Genomic DNA, 22,474 nt, shown 5'->3' with positions numbered 1-22,474 from the left:
ATTTCCAGTGCATTGGGGTTTTCTTTAGGGTGTGTGTGCATATGTGTGTACGCAAACATCCTTTTCATAATGATAATGTGTATATCATTGCCTTCTGTTTGTTCCCCTCTCTGCACCATTAGCCCCATATGGCTCTGTTTCAGGGGGTGCATGTGGGCCTGTGTGCATGATTGAGAACTAAACATGAAGTTGAATGTCAGAGCTGCTACGTTTATGATGGATTTATGTGTGGGACTGCATTACTATGCTAAAGTGAGACTTTGAAGAAGTGAGTGAGTTTGGAGATACAAAGTTAGAGGTGGATACACAATAGCTTTTCTTGCCTGAAGTTGTGCGTTCTATCAAAATCTTTGTTTATTTAGAACTTTCAAATAAAGACAATATACATGTACATACCTATAAACACACGTTGTTTATGCCCTTAGGTTGACCTTCGGCTGTATTAAATGTGCATTTACATTTTGATTGAATGCTGTTGAATTCATTTGTTCAGTAATCAGTTCTCCTCCAGAGATCCGGTGTACCTTTATTTAAATGATTTCTAATAAAACTGGCTTAATCATTTGCCGGTGGATTTACGGCAGGAAGTACAGTCATGGCGCTATTATGCTGCTCGGTTTGCTTCGCTGGTCGAGCCTGTCACTCAAACACCTCGCTTTAGAAGAAATGACAGGCTTACATTTAGTTGTTACACATGTCATGCATGTTTGCGGTTTGCGCTTGTGTGTTTGGCCTGTGCTTCATCCCGTCAACAATGTCGGACGTGGAATGCTGAGACCTGTAATAAAGGCTTGAAAGAACATTTCAGACAGAAATAAACATTTCATCACTTATTCAAATTCATGTTGTTGCTGTCTAACAGATTTTTAGCAGAATGGTCAAGCTGAAATGAAAATGAATTATGAAAAATAAAAAATATATATAGCTGCAAGCAGCGATTACCAGGGTTTAAGCGCTTTAAGGCATTTAAACACACATTTAAAAAAGACATTACTTACAGTAGCAAGCCTGTAAACACCATAATAGATTATTTAATAAAGCATTTTTGGCAAATCCAGGTCATTTACCATAGAAATATTAGATTTTTTTAAACGTTTATGACTGTTAAAGTGCCAGCTGTGGTCCAAACTCCTTAAAACTTTGCTTGCTTGTTTAGAATCACCTGTCTCATTTGCTCACCAGGTTTCTTGAAATTTTTAGTTTTCCTTTATGCTTTATAGGATTTCGGGTAAATTTGGACAGGCACCTTTTCTAAACGACCCTGTTATAGCCTCCCAAAGGGTAAATTTCAGAAATTAATATTATTATTATTTTTTTTTATTTTTTTTTTTTTTTGGATAATTATTGACCTAAAGAGCCCAGAGAATTGTACTGCAGTGTTTTTTCCAGATTCGAAAAAGTAGGTTTTTGACAACTTCTCAATCATTTAACAAATGTTTTGTTTGACAGCAGTGGATCTAGAGGCCAGGTTGTCTGGAATAAGGAGCTATTCTATGATACGAATGTTGTGCGATATCGCCCCACAGTGCCCGATTTCTTTCAAATTTCTCTCAGACCTTTAGGGCTGTGAGTCGAACAGGCCCACTGAGTTTCATTCCGATTGGCCTCTGTTAACCTTGTCTAACAGGTGGTTAAACTTCATCGTTTTTTTGAGATACGCAAATGTCCTTATAGACACTTAAGGGCACGTTGGGCCAAGACCGTGCACAAAGATTTTCATGTTGAAAGGACAAATGGTTGTGCAGTTATAGCCACTTTTATGTTTTATGTTTCCCTCTAATAGTACCACCAAGTGGCCAAGTTCTGCTATTTTTTGTCCTGTGACCTCAGATTGAGCTTGTACAGAAGTGTTCAGAGTTTGGCAAAGATCTCATTCATCTCATCTCATTCTGTTCAAGAATTACAGGCATTTTACTAAAAGTTAATGTTTTGTTTAGTTTGTTGAGTTAAAAGTTAAACTTTCTTTTGATAATTATTGATATTCACTCTCCAGAGAATCTTTCTGCACTGGTTTGGTTCCGAATAAAACCTAGGACTAGTTCGCAAAAGTAGGTTTTTCGCGATTTCATACTTTTGTTCACTGTAGCGCCCCCGTCAGGCTGATTGGTCACATTGTAGGCAATGTGAGTACTACCATCCCTCCAAGTTTCAAGTCTCTATGACTTACGGTTTGGTCTGCACGAACAGTTTTATATGAATATCTCTGATCCGTGACCATTCCAACAAATACAATAGGATTTCAGTGCTACCGTATAGCTATAGTATACTTGGAATACAATGCACAAGTCACTTTTATAATGCTTTTTGGAACTTCATAATCACCATTTGCCTTCACTTTCATTGTATGGGAAAAAAGCAACGTAAACGTTCTGCCTTTTGTTCTCCATTGAGGAAAGAAGGCATATAGGTTTGAAATTACATGTGATTGAATAAATAGTGACAGGGTTTTCTTTTTGTGTGAACTAAGGCATTAGAGAGACACCTCAACGGAAGGAAAATCCTACATCTGCATCTGTCCACACAGTTGCATTGCGGTGGTGTTGCGGTTGAGTGGCAGGGTCATGTTGGCACGTGTGTGCATGTCTGTGGGTCTCAGTGGTGTACGGTCACACTGACAGTGATAAATGAACTGTCGCACCGCTGCCCTTCTCATGCATTACACTCCTTTACCCTGGAGAGGCTTGTGTGTTTCTGCATCTTTTAATACCACAAGAAATCGCTCTACCATATTAATCTACTATAAATTCTGCAAATACCATGCTTGCGTGTATGCACACCATGTGTAAATGTTTGTAATTGTAACCCACTGGAAGGGGTTGGTGTAGGTGTGTTCGTGTGTTTGTGTGTGTGTGTCTGTTGTGGTGTAATTGAAGTGCCGGAACGGTTCGGGTTAAATGCTCTGAACTCTATGCTATGGGGTCAGAACTGGATTAATGGAGAAAACCCATGGCCCGTGAACCTCCTCTAAACACACACAGCCTCATCTCAACATCTGTCCGCCAGCCTGTCATCCATTCTGAACTGGATTTGGTGTTCTCATGTTCATGGAAAACCTGGAATCATTTACATTGTGATTTCCAGGCCTAGAATTAATGTAAATCAATTCAATTTTAAAATGGAAAAGCAATGGATTTTATCTATGACAAAATAACCAAGGCATTTCAACACAAATCTTTAGTTTGTGGAAAACAGTTATCAGAGATTAGAGAAAAGTAACCACTGTAGCACAAAAGAAGATTACAACAAAAATTTTGGATGGTTACAGCTGTCAGAAATTAGTAGGAAGTGTAGAGGCTCATTCTTTGAATGATTTCAGCACATCTGTGGCTGCAGAACATCACTAGTTTTTCACACTGCACTGGTGTGAGCTTGCTCCATTCTTCTTCCACTCTCTTCCATAGTTCGGTGACTGTAGGTGGTTTCTTAGCCATAACATTGTCGCCAAGGATTTTCAGTTGGGTTTAGATCAGGACTCTGCCCTGGCCATTTCCTTATTTCTGTGTCCTTAGCTTCAAGGAATTGTTTTACCTGTTTTGCAGTGTTGTGGAGGCACTGTCTTGCATGAAAGTTATAGGCTGATTGGAAGATGTTTGCAGGAAAGGAACTGCATGTTGTTGGGCTTCAGTGGTTCCTCGGTTTGACGCCAAGCGAAATGTTTCCAATCAGACCCAAATAAATTTAACTTGCTCACCTCACTGAGGTTTGAACCAGTTCTGGCAAGCAATTCCAGCTGCAGTGCTGAACCCAATTCCCAGTGAGAGTCTCTTTGTGCATTCCTCTCTCTTCTTGTGCATTTGACCAGCTTTTTGGGGGGACTTAAATGAATTACTGTCATTGTAAACCTGCAATATTCAAGAAATCACAGATTTGGAACAACCATCTTCTCTTGCAGTGGCTGAAAGTGTCATACCTTTGGCCTTCATCTGGACAACCTCTTGTCGCAGGGTTTCAGTCACCTTAAAGCAGCCCACCATCTTGTAATCTCAGTAAAATCTGGAGGAATGCTGCCAGTTAAATAGGGTTTGTCATATAATTAATAAAATTAGCACCAGGTACCAGATTAACACCAGTAACTTGAGTTAGTTTTCAAATATCTAATTAAAGTTTTTTTTAATACTGTGCTTATACTGTACTGAAGGGATGTAAAAAGTACTAAAAAGTTTTTTTTTCTTTCAAAATTTTGCTCATTTAAAAGTATCTAGTCAAAAACTTTTCTCATTTATCTGAAAGTAAAAAAAAAAATCACATTGAATGATTATATCGAGACAGTGGAAATGTTCTCATTAAAGTAACATTGATGCAGAAACTTTGTGAAGCAGCTTTAGAAGTATCCTCAATGTCGTGACTATTTCTGTTCTAGGACACCAGATCTGTTACCTTTTACCTGAAATTAATTTTTTGTAGATGTTTGACTTTTGCATATAGTTATTTAAAGCCTGACCACTGACTGTGTTCAAGTTTAACTTCCAATACAGTTATAACATAATTAAAATTAAAAACACTCTTGACAAGGACGAATACTGTTACACAAGCCAATATTTCACATTAATGTTTCTTTTTGACTATTTTAAATAAAAGTGAAGTTCACAGGAATGTGATTTCACTTATTTCAGTAAGACAGGCAAACATGGTTATTTTTGTTTTTGTTGGGAAAAGCTGCCTGTGAGAGATTCAACACTATTGGCAGCCATTATGAAGAGCTTTGCCATTTCTGCTTCTACTCTCACGGTTCTACTTAGCATTCCGTGAGAGAGCGTGTGTATGTGTAGCTGCGATTTGTGTGTGTATATACACACTCAGGCCTCTGAGTGTCCCTAAGCATGTGCGTTAAGTTCTCTCTCCGCTCCACTGCGTGTTGTGTTTCCCTCTCATCGACGCTCACCAGTCGAGTCCCACTGCACGCTGAGCATTCATTATTATGACTCTCTTCATTTATACTGCGCTAAACCTTCTGCCATTAGCAAACACTCCCTCCAGCAGCTCTGCTCATTTTAAACACCTCTGTACAAAGAAGCAGGACTGTAATCAAGGCTGGCATGGCTGGATGTATTCCAGTAAGAATTCAGAGGTGCTGTGTAGTGTGAGTGAAGTAGGAATGGGTCAGGAGACATAGAAATTTCCGGCAACAGATCTTAAACCTCCCATGGCACAGTGTGACATTTAAGTAGAAAGGAAGGATTTTGCTAGCGATGAGACAAGAGAACCTCTGCTGGTTTGATTTTTCTCTAAAGCACTTGCCGTCTGTCTGTCTGTTTCGCTTGTGAGGCTTCTATCCATCCTTCAACTCTATTTTCCTCTCCTTCTCTCTCTCTCTCTCTCTCTCTCTGGAGCTTGATTACTTTTTAATGATTTCTGGGGCTAAGACGAATGAGTGTGTTAAATGAGGAGAATTAGACATGTGCCGCAGAGCGCTGGGGCATTTGTTACTTGAATAATGGAGCTTAGAGACTTTGTTTACTGGGAAATATTGAGCTTCACAAATGAGACGGAGAGAGAGAGAGAGACCAAATATTGCAGCTTTCAGTATGATATTTCTCTGGTCAGTCTCTGTAGCTTATATTAGGGCTGGGCAGTAAATCGGAAATGTATGATCTAGTCAATATTATGTTGGTAATATTAAATTAGTCAACATCATAAGCATTGACTGTGATTTTAATTCACATTTTCGTTTGGGTATAGACTTTCCTAAAGGCCACAACAATTTCACAATCACCCCTTTTGACACGACTGACCATGACTTGTGAGTATGAGACCATGAAGAATTATTTACTCATTTAAACCTCATTAACATGGCAGTAGTTTGGGTATCTATCTATCTATCTATCTATCTATCTATCTATCTGTCTGTCTGTCTGTCTACACTATTATTTTGGATCCAATTAATCGATATGGCAGCCCCTATCTATCTATCTATCTATCTATCTATCTATCTATCTATCTATCTATCTATCTATCCATCTATCCATCTAACCATCTATCCATCCATCCATCCATCCATCCATCCATCTATCTATCTATCCATCCATCTATCCATCCATCCATCTATCTACACTATTATTTTGGATGCAATTAATCGTGATTAATCGTTATGGCAGCCCCTATCTATCTATCTATCTATCTATCTATCTATCTATCTATCTATCTATCTATCTATCTATCTATCTATCTATCTATCTATCTATCTATCTATCTATCTATCTATCTGTCTGTCTGTCTGTCTGTCTGTCTACACTATTATTTTGGATCCAATTAATCGATATGGCAGCCCCTATCTATCTATCTATCTATCTATCTATCTATCTATCTATCCATCTATCCATCTATCCATCTATCCATCTATCCATCCATCCATCCATCCATCCATCCATCCATCCATCCATCCATCCATCTATCCATCCATCTATCCATCCATCCATCTATCTATCCATCTATCCATCTATCTATCTACACTATTATTTTGGATGCAATTAATCGTGATTAATCGTTATGGCAGCCCCTATCTATCTATCTATCTATCTATCTATCTATCTATCTATCTATCTATCTACCTATCCATCCATCCATCCATCCATCTATCAGCCCTTCTAGCTATCTATCATGCACACACTGTATATACTGTACTTTATATGTTAAATGCCATTAAAAGGTTGAAAAAGTATACGTATTTTAAGTTATTTGAATATATATAACTGCATTATATTGTTTATTCACTGAATGCGCGTGAACATGGGATGCAGGATTTATCGCATTAACGAATCACAGCCGATCATAACCGGTCATATCCAGTCATCTTGCGTTGGAGGCATTGCCTCCTTTCATGTGACTTTCCCCCATTCATTCTCAATTACCCCCCACCAAACCCACCACATGCTTTAGGGGGTCTGTTAAAAAATGTTTCTTTAGGTAAAACAAGTGATTTATACACTTTTTATTGTTTTTTGTTGTTTTTTTTTTTTTGTAATTATGGCATTGATTTAATTTTGTACTACAGTTTTTTTTTTTTCACATTCAATATTTTGAGGAGGCACTGACTCCCTTGCCTCTACAGAGGAAATGCCCCTGATATATACATATGTACATACAGTTTAAATATACATTCATATTATTCTCTATTTTGATCAAAATGCTGAAAAATGTTGATATGTGTGTTCTATGCACATTTCCCAGTAACCATGCCAATCTTTTCTAGACACCCGTTCACACACATAATCGGACACACTATGGCGTTGATGGACTTGTTCCAGTGTGACCAGAGGCACAGCTTTGAAGGCTAGCTTTCCCCCGCTGAGTCGTTTCTCCCCCACCTCCCTCGGTTCCCTGGTGCAGTTGACTGCTAGAGAGCTCAACGGGCCAGGGCAGTGCCACGGATCATTACCTCGCTCTCCGCCCCCGGGGCTCAGGCAGGGGGCACAAACAGCAGGCATTGATATGTGTATTAGCAGATTGTGCGTCAAATGTGCAGCAATGCGCTAATAAGAACAAACTACTCGGGGCACTCGCCGCTGCCCCCTGCTGGGCAGGATGGGTCACGATGTGGTTGGATTGAGTTAATGCTGAGTCCAGTTAAACAGAGCGTTGTGCCAATGCCACAAGGAAGTTATGATTCAGTGCACTAGGCAGCACCACTGCCAATGCTGTGCTAACGTTCGCTGTCACTTTCAGTCAGTCACTGCTGGCATTAGAAACATAGCCAAATGTTGGAAGCTATGCTAATACTCATGGATCTTTTGTTTTGGCCCTTCACTCTGTTCTGTTCTGCTATTAGCATCATTAGCTTTGATGGCAAGGGGAAATTGTTAAATGGTAGGGAGGGCTGAGGAAGAGGACGAGTGGAGGTTTGTCACTGCCACACATATAAAATAATATCCATGGTCATATGTTTCTGTATCATCGCGGTTCATTTACAGCAGAAAGGTTGTCTGGATCTGACAGGTGAATGGAGGGTTTTGATCGTGTTTGTTTTTTGGGCTATTTGGCGTGTTTGCTCAAAGGCATGCAATTGAGCAGATAGACTGTAGCATTTTGTAGTCTATCACGGTCCTTTATAGAGGGCATCTGGACTGGTCATCCTTAAACTCAACCCTGACCTCAGATCAGAACCTCCCCCGCTTCTCAACAACAGCGACATTTACAGTCTCTAAAGCAATCATCTGATTCATAGAAACGAATGGAGGTGATGCCCTGACTGCAGAGTGTATCATATTGAGTGTTTGTTTGTGTTTTCAGAGCACTGTGGTTGTGGAGAAGTCCATTCAGGATCTAATGAGTCTGATGCAGGACCTCAGTGCATACTCCAACCAGTTCCTGGAGATGGTCTGTGACAAGCTCAAGGAGTACAAAGAGATCTGCAATTCTGCATACAGGTAATAATACTGTGACACATAAAATCATTTCATCAAGAACGTGTATTGTAACATACTGGCAAGAAATGTCTTATTGGCAAATTATCCAGAGGGCTGCATGCAAAAAGAACATACAACGTGACCAGTGTAGTCCTATTTGTGACTAAATTACTTTTAGGAAGTGGTTCTTTCTCAGTGAATCAAACATATACAGTGTGTCAAGTGTAGTCTGTTTCTTGAATGAATGACTGTTATGAAGTGGTTCTTAGTAATTCAAAAACATACAGCACAACCAGTGTAGTCTGATTCTTGAACGAATGACTCTTATGAAGTGGTTCTTCTTAGTGAATTAAAAACATACAACACGGCCAGTGTAGTCTAATTCTTGAGCAAATGACTCTTATGAAGTGGTTCTTAGTGAATCCAAGACATACAGCTTGACCAGTGTAGTCTGATTCTTGATCGAATGACTCTTTTGAAGTGGTTCTTGGTGAATCAAGAACATATAGTATGACCAGTGTTGTCTGCTTCCAAGAACGAATGAACCTTATGAAATCGTTCTTGGTGAATCAAAAACATACAGCGTGAGCAGTGTAGTCTGATTCTTAAATGAATGACTTTCATGAAGTGTTTCCTCTTAGTGAATCAAAATAATCTCTTAGTGAATCAGGAAACAGTGTTTCCAGTGTAGTTTGATTCTCGAATGAAGACTCTTATGATGTGGTTCTTAGGGAATCAAACACAGCTTGAACAGCATAGTCAGATTTTTGAAAGAATGACTCTTATGATCTGGTTCTTGCTGAATCAGAATCTTACAGCGTGATCAGTGTAGTCTGATTCTTGAACAGATGACTCTTATGAGGCATTTCTGATTAGTGAATCAAAGACGCACAACGTGGCCTGTGTAGACAGATTCATCAGTGGATGACTCTGCTATGAGCCGGTTCCTTTAATGAATAGTGCAAAAAGATTAGTTTAAATAAGACTAAAAGATGGAGCATTTCTCTCTAATGCTAATTAATTTTATTGAGAACGTTATCTAACATTTAGAAATTACATAATGCCTCAGATCATTAATAAATGTTCATTAAAATAGTTAGAAATGAATCTGTCTGCTCCCTGCAGTACCTTCACAGAACCCCGGGGAGTCAATGGATTTCTGAAAACCTTGGAATTAGAAACATTGGATGATTTGTCTGCTCATGTGTTTAAATGAAATGTGTGTGTGTGTGTCTGTGTCTGCTCACATATGTGTAAGTCAGCAGGGGTCTGAACTGAGCTCAATCATGGGTAGAAAGTGCAGAGGCAGCCGTTTCCTCGCACAATAATCACATGCTACCAATCTGTCTCTCTCTTTGTCTCCTTCTCTGTCTTTCTTTTGTTTTCTCCCTCCTTCTCATCCATAAGATGAGTGAAACGCACTGCATTACGTTCTACATGATCTGTTCAATCAATCTACACGTCGCAGACAATAACAGTTCATTCATCCGCGCTCCCGTCTGCCTCTCTGTATCCTCCGAACTCTTCAGTGGAGCCGTGTTCAGCTGTCATCCAGTGCACACTTTTAATGGCCCGCTTACGCAATTCTGAAGACATTTATCTGAACTTACGGTTCATTTTCATATTTTTTGCCACTTTTTGAGACGTGAAGTGAAATGGAGCTTGGCCAATCCCTGAGCCAATCATAGACTTTGTTCTTATTTTAGCTACTTGCGCAGAGTTTCATCACACTTTATGATAACTTCCATTTACAAGTCATTAACAACATCATTATATAGTACTTAATGAATCAGTGGATAATGAACATTTAAATGTGTGAAAATAAATGTATAGTATTTTTAGCTATTGCTAATGATCTGAGAAGGATGATATAACATGTCAGGCCAGTGTTTAGCCCACTTACTAACACCAGTCAAAAGTTTTTGAACAGTACGATTTTTAATGTTTTTGAAGAAGTCTCTTTTGCTCACCAAGCCTGCATTTATTTGATCCAAAGTACAGCAAAAACAGTAATATTTTAAAATATTTTTACTATTTAAAATAACTGTTTTCTATTTGAAAATGTATTTTATCCGTGATTTCAAAGCTGAATTTTTAGCATCATTACTCCAGTCAGAAATCATTCTAATATTCTGATTTGCTGCTCAAAAACATTTGTTATTATTATTATTATTATGTTGAAAACAGCAGAGTAGAATTTTTTCAGATAAATAGAAAGTTCAGAAGAATAGCATTTATCTGAAATAGAAATCTTTTGTAGCATTTTAAATCATTACTTTTGATCAATTTAAAGCATCATTGCTAAATAAATGTATTAATTTCTATAATTCCCCCCCAAAAAAACAAACCAAAAAAAAAAAAAACAGATTCCAAGCGTTTAAATGGTACAGTGTATAATGTTACAAAAGCTTTTTATTTCAGATAAATGGTGATCTCTGGATTTTTCTATTCATCAAAGAATTGTGAAAAAAAAAATATGCTTAACTTTTTAAAATATTGATAATAATATTAATAAAAAATGTTTCTTGAATAGCAAATCAGCATATTAGAATGCTTTATGAAGGATCAAGTGACACCAAAAACTGGAGTAATGATGCTGAAAATTTAGTTTTGAAATACATTCGAAACTACATTCAAATCGAATGCAGTTGTTTTAAATAGTAAAAATATTTCACAATTTACTGCTTTTACTGTATTTTGGATCAAATAAATGCAGACTTCTTTAAAAACATTAAAACTCTTACTGTTCAAAAACTTTTGACTAGTAGTGTATATAATATTAAATTTTATAATGTTGTGTGTGTGTATTATTTTATAACTTATAACTAAAAATGTTTTTAATAAAAATTAAAATGTTACTTAGAAGAAAGATTATGTAATGTGTTAGGCTAGTGTTTTGCACATTGCATGCAGGTTTAAATCTATTTTATTTTATTTTATTTTATTTTATTTTATTTTAGCACACGCTAATACACAGGTATAAATTAATTTTTTTAATAAAAATTGTATAATAATGTATAATACTAAAATACCTGTTAAATGTTTTTCATGAAAATTAAAATGTTACTCACAGTTTCCATGTTCCCGTAGTTTAATCAGTTTATTTTAATCATGAAGTGGTTTTGACACCATTGTGTGGTGTGTGTGTGTGTGTGTGTGTGTGTACTTGTTTTAGCTACATTGTGGGGACCAAATGTCCCCACAAGGATAGTAAAACCTGAAATTTTTGACATTGTGGGGACTGGCTTGAGGTCCCCATGGGTCCAAAAGCTTATAAATCATACAGAATGAGTTTTTTTGAGAAAGTAAAAATGCAGAAAGTTTTCTGTAAGGGTTAGGTTTAGGGTTAGGGTTAGGGTAAGGGGATAGAAAATACAGTGTGGAGAGTATAAAAACCATTGCACCTATGGAGAGTCCCCACGAGGATAATAAACCTGTGTGTGTGTGTGTGTGTGTGTACCTGGTATTTATCACGTTATGGGGACCAAATGTCCTGGACATGGACATTTTTAGGTCCCCATGAGGAAACAGGCTTGTAAATCATGCAGAATGAGGTTTTTTTTTTTTGAGAAAGTGTAAGTGTGCACAGTCTCCTGTAAGGGCTAGGTTTAGGTGTAGGTCGATAGAAAATACAGTTTGTACAGTATAAAAACCATTACGCCAATGGAATGTCCCCATAAAACATGGGAACACAACGTCTGTGTGTGTGTGTGTTGTAGGGGTATCGTACAGTGCGAGGAGAAGCTGACCATCAGTGCGTCCTGGGCTAAAGATGAAGACATCAGCCGCCTGCTGCAGTCTCTGCCCAACTGGGCCAGCATGACCCAACCCAGACAGCTCCGACAGAAGAGAGAAGAGGAAGAGGACTTCACACGGTGAGAACACACGCTAATACGCACATGCATACTACAAATACACACTGTCCCCATTGTGAGCTCACCACACAGATTCATCACAGAGCACACAGTATGTACAAACACACTCGCACAACTCCTATCAGCGCACATCCAGGCAAGTTAACGCACAGTCAGAGACGCCTGGGGACACGTGCTGTGTAACACCGATCCGCAGGCCTCTACATCCTATAAAGAGATCAATAAACACACTTATGTACTCAACTTCAGAAATTGCATTTGGGTTTTCTGTCTTAGTCAAAAACGAAGGTTATTTTTAGCCGTTAGATGCAGACGAAGCATTTTGGTATTCTGTTTGTGCGCTGTGCTACAGAGGATGAAATCTGGCCCTTATAGCCCTAGCAGACATCTTTGAACAAGAACAAATTCAACTGCAGGCAATCACACTATCTGCCGGAACATTCCAGCATCCCGAACACACACGCAATTCTGTTTTCAATTCACTTGCTCGCTCTATCTGCCTCCCTTTCTCCCTTTTCCTCTCAAGTGCTCACTTGAATTAAAGAAGACACAAGTATGAGGAAAACTGTGATTGGACGAGAAGGAGGGGAGCCTTCGTTTTTATCAAAATTGCCCTCAAAGTGTTCTCCCGTCGGTTTGGATGTGCCATGGCCTGCAATTGTACAATAAATAAATGAACTAGTTATGTGGGACAGAAAAATCCAATCTAGCCGACCTGTTGAAGCTAAGCGCAGACGGCGAGCGGGAGGCTTTTATCATATAAATGACCCTGACAGTTTCATCAGCTAAAGAGGGATTACGCCACATGTATGGCAATCCTATACAGAGTGATAAAAGCTTGTTAAAAAGTCTTCCGTTCAATAGACGCCGCATTTTATCTTAGGGAATTTCACAGTGCTCAGAAATGAGCCGCGTGGATTTTTTTTTCCTCCCACATTCATCACAGACCTGTAGAGAGGAGGAGGTCAAAGAAAATACTGACTTTATAGATTTGCTTGAGCATCATTCATCTGAATGTGCCTGTGAAGCTCAGCAACAGCTGCTGCTATGGTTATGAGAAGGAGAGTGAGGGAAGAGCTTTTTTTAAAGTGCACATTAACACCGGTGTGGGCACAAATCATGTTCAATGTTCATTATTTTCCTTCTGTTTCTCACAGGGCCGCATTTGCCAAGGAGTCTGAGGTGTTGACGGGGAATCTGGGTGATAAACTGATTCCTCAGAATGAGATTCTGAGGGATGTCAGTGATCTGAAGGCTCTCGCTAACCTGCAGGAGAGCATGGAGTGGCTCGCCACCCGCCTCAGGGGCTTCTTCAGCAGCCTGCCCCAGAGCTCCAGTGAGTGTGTGTGTGTGTTTATGTTTGGCTGGAGGTTTGTCCAGCTGTGAAAGTGAGTCAAAGTTTCCTTTTTTTTTTTTTTTTTTTTTTTTTCAAATTATTTATTTATATTGTACATTTTTTTAAAACATTTGAATTAATTTATTTCTATTTTGATTAATTTAAATTAATTAAATTAGATTTAAAAAAAAATATTTTGTTGATTTTAGCTTTATATATATATATATATATATATATATATATATATATATGTATGTATATATAAAATTAAAAAATAAACATGATTTTGATCTGGTATTTGGTATGTACACTTTTTAGTGAATTTAAAAAATATATAAATAGTAATAATAATATTTTTATTAATTTTAGGTAGTAAGGTTTTTCCCTTAATCCTTGAGCTGACTGTGTACTTCCAGATACTATTTATTTATTTATTTAAAATATTTTAGATGAAATATATATATTTTTTTATTTAAATAATTGCATTAAGTTAGATTTTAAACAAATTTTTGTTCATTTTATTTTAAATAATTTGAATAGTTAAATTGCGTTAAAATATATATATATATATATATATATATATATATATATTTCTCATTCATTTTAAGTCACAACAGGGTTTTTTGTTTTTTGTTTTTGTTCATAATCCTTAAACGTACTATGTATTTCCAGTTATAAATTTGTTTTAAATCCCAGTGTCACCCAACTTTAAATTATATTAAATTATATTTATTTTATTTATTTTTACATTTTTACATTTTTTTTTATTTAAATAATAACATAAAAATAGATTTTAATGTAATATTTTGTTAATTAAATTTTAATTAAAGATGAAAATTATTAAATAGATTAAAAAAAATATATATATATATATATATATATATATATATATATATATATATATATATATATATAATTATTTTTTGTTTGTTTGTTTGTTTTTTATTTTTTTAGTTTGGTTTGGTTTTTGTTGATAATCCTTAAACATACTATGTATTTCCAGTTGTAAATTACTTTTAAATCCCAGTGTCCCCCAACTTTTGGAACTTATTGTGTGCACAGTTGTGTTTTGCCATTTCATCGGAGCTGATAGAATATAGTTCATTGACTCAAAAGAAAAACTGTGTTTTTACATACATTGTTACAGTGACTTAAAAATATTCAGTTTCCAGACTTCAATGAAACTTCACCGTTGAATTTCTGACATCACTGCGGCCACATCGGTGAAACTTCACACAATACCTTCCGAATTTCCTTAACTTCTTTCAGTAAATTCTGTAAATAAGCTATTTTAAAACTATTGTTATTTCTGTTTTTTGGGTAAAGACTGCTTCAGAGCGACTCGCGTCCGGAGCAGATAAAAATTCAATAAGAGCGCGGTGGAGGACGTGGTGTAATTACCATTAGTTCTGTGCAGAAGCCGTAATGGAGTGTTTTATCATGGTGGGACAGCTTCAGCATTGTTCATTATTTAGTGTTTGCTGAGCTGATGGGACCGTCGCCGACGGAAACCCTTATCTCTGTAACCCCCCCTTAAATTGGATTTTATATTATGGAGCCAGTCAGGTATGAACAAGTCATTTTCTCCTGTCTTGTCTTGCAGACTAATACACGTTTGCCAGTGTAATGTGGGGGAGATTAAACAGCGTCTCACCACCAGAGACTGAGCTTTGAAGTGGATCGACTGAAGAGAGTTCCTAGACAGAGAGAGAAAGAGCTCTTTTGCCCTTGTCTTTTTAAAACGCAGGCCCACCGTGCTCAGACATCCTTCATGCACCTGTGACCACCCTGATGTGGCGTTGGTGCCCGCTAGAAGTATTCTTCAGACAGACAGTGAGACCTTGTCCTTGTCTCAGTGAGTTTAATCCGTGGCATTGCTCGATCTCCGTCCCTCCAGTCTCTGCTAAAACAAACACTCGGACCTCCGCGATAAGATGCGTGTGATAATTCTGCTCTTTAGCGTCATGGTGTTGAATCTTAATGTAATCTAAATTTGATTTGACAATAGGTTACGTTCATGAGCCTTGGACCTGCTGTTTGGCTAGAAATCGATGGGCTTTGATTGGTCATGAAGACATTGAGAGTTTGCGTCTCATTGCCCATCCGGGATGTTTCTCGTAACACGTAATCCTGCTTGAATTTATCTGCGGCTTTGTTTTCTCAGGACAGCTGTGTTTCTGTGTGACCCTGGACCACAAAACCAGTCGTAAGAGTCAATATTTCTTAAACTGATATTTATACATTACCTGATTAAATAAGCTTTCCACTGATGTATAGATTGTTGGAATATGACAATATTTGGTCGAGTTACAACTGTTTGAATATCTGGAATCTGAGGGTGCCAAAAATCAAAATACTGAGAAAATCACCTTTAAAGTTGTCCAAATGAAGTTCTTAGCAATGCATATTAATCAAAAATTAAGTTTTGATATATTTACAGAATATATTAATGGAATATGATATTTACTTAACATCTTAATGATTTTTGGCATAAAATAAAAATAGATCATTTTGACCCATACAATGTATTTTTGGCTATTGCTACAGATATAACCATGCTACTTATGACTGGTTTTGTGGTCCAGGGTCACATATGTTCTCCCTTGTGTGTGTCTGTCTTGGCTGTTCAGACTTTCAGATAAAGATGCTGCTTGGACCTTGAGATCTTCAGTACATTCAGATGAAATATTAGAGAAGCTATTTTAGTAAGTGAATGCTGTTAATTGAAAACTGAATATAGCAATATTTCACAGATAATGCAGCATTTCCATTCCATGTTGCATAAATTGGCACAAAATGAAAAGTGAAAGCCACCATGGCTCTTTTACTAAAGATAATGCATTACTTGCAGTTTAGAGCATACAGATAAAACACTTTTTTGCTAGCAATCTGTGGTAGATTCCTTATGTCTGGAGAGACAACGTGTCAGACACTTCTTGAAGGTAATAGAGGCCAATCATCTTTATAACAGGCTTCTTGGTTCAGCATTTCAGGATGAATTTGAAATGCTATGAGATGATATTGATCCATTTTTTTTTTCTTTTCTGAACAAATTATTTGTTCACATCACTTTTTTTGTTTAATCTCAGTACATTTATTTAGCATGCGTGTTCTCTTTGTACTTTATGTACAGCCGTGTTACTGAATGAAAAATGTGACCCTGGGCCACAAAACCAGTCATATTGGTCAGTTTTTTGAAATTGAGATTTGCACATTAACTGAAAACTGAATAAATAAGATTTCCATTGATGTATTATGTGTTAGGACAATAATTGGCTGAGATCCAACTATTTGAAAATCTTAAATCTGAGAGTGCAAAAAAAATCAAAATATTGAGAAAATCACCTTTAAAGTTGTCCAAATGAAGTTCTTAGCAATGCATGTTACTAATCAAAAATTAAGTTTTTATATATTTACAGTAGGACATTTACAAAATATATTAATGGAACATGATCTTTACTTAATATCCTAATGATTTTGGCATAAAAGAAAAATTGATCGTTTTGACCCATACATGTTTTTTTTGGCTATTGCTACAAATATACAGTGCTACTTAAGACTGGTAATCCACAAGACATTCGTTCATCTTTGGAACTTGAATTAAGATATTTTTGATGAAATCCAAGAGCTTTCTGTCCCTGCATAAACAGCAATGCAACTGACACGTTCAAGGCCCAGAAAAGTAGTAAGGATATTGTTAAAATAGTCCATGTGAAATCAGTGGTTAAACCTTAATTTTATGAAGCTACGAGAATACTTTTTGTGCGCAAAGAAAGCAAAAATAACAACTTTATTTGTCAGTTTGTTTTCTTTGTGCACAAAAAGTATTCTTGAAACCTCTCTGTGTGTGCTTGCTTCATGTACCGAATTGAGTTCTCTTTCTTGCGCTGTACTCAATCGCTTGAGTGTGTAAACACGTGTGAACACGTTATGGTTCAGTTTGGAATTAATCTGCTGATCACATGCATGCCGAACCATGGGGCCTGGTCTGTACAGATCACAGATCAACTACGGTCCATTCAACCCCAAAATGCACACAAAATTATGTTGATGGCAACCTGGCAACAGTTAAATAGATTCCAAGTCTCACTAACATCACTTCTCTCGTTGTGTCTTTAATATTAAATAAAGCAAAAAACATACGTCAAAACTGTCAATAGTATCAGCAGGAGCAGGAAGCCCCAGCAGAGATGGTATGAGGAGAAAGAAACTGACTATTTGTACAGAGCTGAAAGGGAAAAACTCTGCTCACTATTCTTTATTGATGTAAATAGGAGCTATACTTGCATAACTAAGAAAAGATGACCGCCAAATGAGCTCAGCTTTTCTAAAAGGTACTTTAGCCACAGGTTGAATTGTATCTCAAGCGTTATCTTCTGACCATTGCCTTAGAAAAAGACCTTTTAACACTTTATACCCACCTAGGCTAGACAGACAAAACGCAAAACTCTTAAAACCGTTGTCGAAACAACCCTCTTCCTTTCACATGCTTTCAAATCCATCCTCCCATAGCGCTCAATAGATTCAGCGCTCTCATATCGCAGAGCTTTGAGCATTTCTAGCCTTTAGTGCCAAAGAAAGAGTGAGTCTTGGGTCAAGCGTTCTGTTGGTTTTTGGAGTTTTTTAAAGTACCTTTATCGCCAGCAGTAAAGGTCTTCGTTCCATCTATTAGCATAATGTGTGCAGATACACAGAGACACACTTTAATTTCTGAAATAGCTTTAACCGAGGACACCTACTCGTTTTTCCACTTTCTCCCTCCTCTCAAGTTCTGTCCTAAAGGCTCAGCCGGCAAATCGTAGCGCTGACGCAGTGAGGTCAAAGGTCGCCAGCAGACAGAGCTCGGCTCTCCCCATGCAGATGTCACCGCTGTTACTGCAGCCGAATAATTAACGCTCTCAGCCAATCACATGCATCATTCATGAGGCTTCTGTCTCTCTTTTTATCTCTCTTCGTCTCCCTCTCCCTCCGCTGCCGCAGAGGTCAGATATCTTGTTTATTAGAGCGCCGTGTTTAACAGCCGGTGGGAGGTGTGCGGCGAGATGATGCAGTTTTTCAACAGCAGTTTTTGGGCAGAGCCGCTGTGCTTAAACTTCACCCTGTCAGCCAGTGGGACGTAGCCACGAAGAAGGGTATCAGCAAATGATTGATCTCCGCTCTCTCGTTCTCTCTGTCTTTATGAGTGCCACCCTCTCACAGATGGCATCGAACAGACGCTTAGGCGAGATAGGATTTGAAAATAATTGGATGAGCCCGGCACACGCACACGGGCACACATCTACACAAGTGCAGGATCGACACAGCCTCCGATAAAAGAAATTTAAAAGCCTATAAGTTAACGGAAGACAGAAGAAGACATTCAGTGGACTCTAAATTGGTCGCCTCATGTAGCGCAGCCTTGATCATACCATCGCGGCGGGACGAGCTCGGAGGCGATGGACAGCAGGCCCCATTTCTCTCTCGCACACCAATGGGGGGTCTGGGGCAGGGGGTCCTGGCACACGCAGACTTTCAACAGAGCAGCCATGCTTTGCCACATGCCGCTGCACTCAGTCATTCACTGACAGTTGGCGTGTGTATACATGAGCACACATGTGTTAACAAACACACAACTTGACAAGCAGCTCTACACATGGATGGAATTCACACTAACTGCATAATCCAAACATGCAGGTTAATTGGCGTGCAGCATTGGCTTCCTTTGGATTTGCAGTGCATTCTGGATGTGTGTATCGTGCTGTTTATGAAAGGCGAAGTTCCAGATTTCACTAAAATGATAAACTGGTTTAAATAAACAGCATTTTTTGGTTGCACCCACCTGGTTTTACTTTGGCTGGCTGTGCAAGATCAGATAATGATTAAAAGCTTCATGAAATAGTATGTTATATTGAACAAATAGTACTTATTTACAGCAAGTACAAATAGTACTTACTTACATACACCTTGCAGAATCTGCAAAATGCTAGTTATTTTACCAAAATGCATGTTGTTTTTTTATTTAGTACTAACCTGAATAAGATATTTCACATAAAAGATGTTCACATGTTGTCCCTTGTTTGTCCCAAATAGTTAAACTGCCTGCTGTTCTTTAGAAAAATCCTTCAGGTCCCACAAATTCTTTGGTTTTTCAGATTTTTGTGTATTTGAACCCTTTCCAACAATGACTGTATGATTTTGTCCTCTTTTCACACTGAGGACAACGGAGGGACCAGCATGCAACTATTACAGAAGGTTCAAACCCTCACTGATGCTTTGAAAGGAAACATGATGCATTAAGAGCCAGGGTGTAAACTTTTGAACAGAATGAAGATGTGTCCATTTTTCTTATTTTGCCTAAATATATATATTTTTTAAATGTGGTACTGCCCTTCAGAAGCTGCAGAAGATACGTACATGTTTCCCACAAGACAAAATAAGTTAAATTTACCCCAATCTTTAAATTTCAAAAGTTTTCACCCCCCGGCTCTTAATGTGCCGTTTTTCCTTCTGGAGCATCAGTGAGCGTTTGAACCTTCTGTAATAGTTGCATATGAGTCTCTCAGTTGTCCTCAGTGTGAAAAGATGGCTCTCAAAATCATGCAGTCATTGTTGGAAAGGGTTCAAATACACAAAATTGCTAAAAAACCAAAGAATTTGTGGGACCTAAAGTAGTTTTCTGACGAACAGCAGGCAGTTTAACTGTTCGGGACAAACAAGGGACTCATGAACAACTATCACTAAACAAAAAACACAGTTGTGGGTCACAGTATTAAGAATCAAGTGTATGTAAACTTTTGAACTGGAACCAGTCACAGTTGAATATAAGTAGTCAGAGGAGGCGAGAGACACAAGTTACATCTGCATATTAATTTGCCTTCATTGTACGGAAAGGAGCAGCATTAATATTCTTCAAAACATCCTCTTTTTTGTTCCACAGATTAAATAAGTTCATGTGGGTTATATGAATATGAGTAAATTATTGTAGAAGTTTTAATGTAATTTCGGGAAAAATTATTCTTGCTGATTTGATACTCATTTTGAATTACCCTGCCAAATAGACCTAACACAGACTGTTTGCTCGTTACAACAGCTTGACAGTTGTGTTATCCGCGGGATGTCACATCAGGGGAATGTTCTGTGCTCTCTGGAATTACATATCAGTCCTTGGTGACCCAGTCCCTCTAATCTACCACCTGGTCATCACTGCTATATTTGCTCTTCTTGTCTTCAAGCGTTTTTAATCATTCCATGCCAAACACACCCTTATCTCCCACAAACCTTTTTTCTAATAAGAGTTATAGACAGACAATAATTAACTAGCAAATGAACACACACATACGCGTGTGTTCCGCTCTTTTGTCAGTGGTCTGTGTGTATATATATAATTGCTCAATGGCACTGGCCATTTTCCTGAACAAACACAAGGGACCCAGGACCACATGAGCAAACCGGCATCCATCAGCACAGCAAACACGTCCACACACACACTTCGCCTCTATATACCGTGAGATACGTGTGTGTGCCAATGTGACCTTCAGAAGTGCAGAAACATGTCGCAGAGAGTTACAGGAAGTCAGTGTCCATCGCCGTCTCTCGTGCCTCATTGATCGCCTGTACTCACACGCACACACTTTACGGTTTGATATTCATCCTGTGGCCTTGTGTGTTTGCGTCTCATTGACTACACTGTAAAAAATGATTTTTTAAAGTTGTAAATAAGATTATTGGAGTGTGTTTTATGAGAAATTACTGTTTCGGTCTTTCTACATCATGAATTCATGCTATGTGTTTACAAATTATCCAAGTGACTGGACAGATGCTACATTGCACATTTGAGGATCTACATGAGCTTGTTGAATTTGTTGGCATTACTTATTAGGAAGTCTGGGAGGTATTTCCACTTGGTGGCTATAAATGTGTTTTCTGATTTGTTTTATGGCTCAGACTCTCTTTTATTTTCTTTTGTCTATTGTAGGTGTATCCCCAGGCTCAGATGCTCAGGTGAACATCGAGAACATCCGCAGTCGAGAGCAGATCCTCCAGACGTTGACTGACCTCTCCAGATCCTTCCAGGACATCGCTGACCGCTGCCTTCTGGTGTTGCACCTTGAGGTCAGGTAGGTCTGACCACTTCATTTCCATACACAGGTCTCAAGATATCTTCATACAAACAAAAACCTAAAAGCTGTAGATCTAAACCATAGCACCATTGGGTCATTCTCTCTGCACACCCTCCTCCACAGACCCTCCCTCCCGCTCGCCTGATTATTCTCTGATATCATTTAGCTTATGTGATCCTGTTTATGATTTGGAAACAATAACTCGCGGCTCCCATGCTACGCGTTATTGACTTTTTCCATCAAGCAAATTTCCCCTGACAGTGCTTGAGGGTAAATTAAGCCATAAGAGAAGGTAAGAAGAAGAGGATGCAGGCTTTATGGTTTTGGTAGCAGGCGGATTCGCTTAAAGCTTTTCTAATGCCGAATGAGAAAGGGGAGGTTTATTGCAGGGCTGTTGGAGGCCATTATGGAAACCTCTTCATCTCATTTTCTCTCTCTTTCTGTTTCGAGAATGCTCTTTCTCTGTGCACCTATATATGCTTGAACACTTCACAGATTGTAGCCATGAACACGTATGCACCTGCTCACAGGGCATTTCATCATCCCAGTACATTCAGCCTTTATGGAGCTGAGGCTAGATATTCACTACCAGCATCTGGCAGTTCTCTGTAGACCGATGACAGTCTAGAGTGGCATTAACACTACTCGCATACAGTATGATAACAATAACTGGTAACGCTTTATTTTAAGGACCAGTTCTCACTATTATCTAGTTGCTTATTAGCATGTATATTACTAGCGTATTAGCTGTTTATTAGTATTTATAAAGCACATATTAATGCCTTATTCTGCATGACCATATTTTAGATACTTTAGTCCACC

The 22,474-nt window shown here is 38.1% G+C and overlaps 1 protein-coding gene across 1 annotated transcript in view; it reads left to right on the top strand.

Moving 5' to 3' along the window:
- The window catches only part of exoc4 (exocyst complex component 4), a 143,264-nt gene that overhangs the window by 103,873 nt on the left and 16,917 nt on the right, over positions 1 to 22,474 (top strand). Inside the window, exons 12-15 of the mRNA XM_051107798.1 lie at positions 8,227 to 8,363; positions 12,062 to 12,217; positions 13,375 to 13,553; positions 21,508 to 21,649. Of these exons, the coding sequence (XP_050963755.1) occupies positions 8,227 to 8,363; positions 12,062 to 12,217; positions 13,375 to 13,553; positions 21,508 to 21,649 (614 nt within the window). The remainder of the gene's footprint in view (positions 1 to 8,226; positions 8,364 to 12,061; positions 12,218 to 13,374; positions 13,554 to 21,507; positions 21,650 to 22,474) is intronic.

This window comes from Labeo rohita, chromosome 4, assembly GCF_022985175.1.
Source record: "Labeo rohita strain BAU-BD-2019 chromosome 4, IGBB_LRoh.1.0, whole genome shotgun sequence".
Classification (NCBI taxonomy): domain Eukaryota; kingdom Metazoa; phylum Chordata; class Actinopteri; order Cypriniformes; family Cyprinidae; genus Labeo; species Labeo rohita.
Note: the sequence above shows the minus strand (reverse complement) of the source record. Positions and strands in the feature narration are given on the sequence as shown.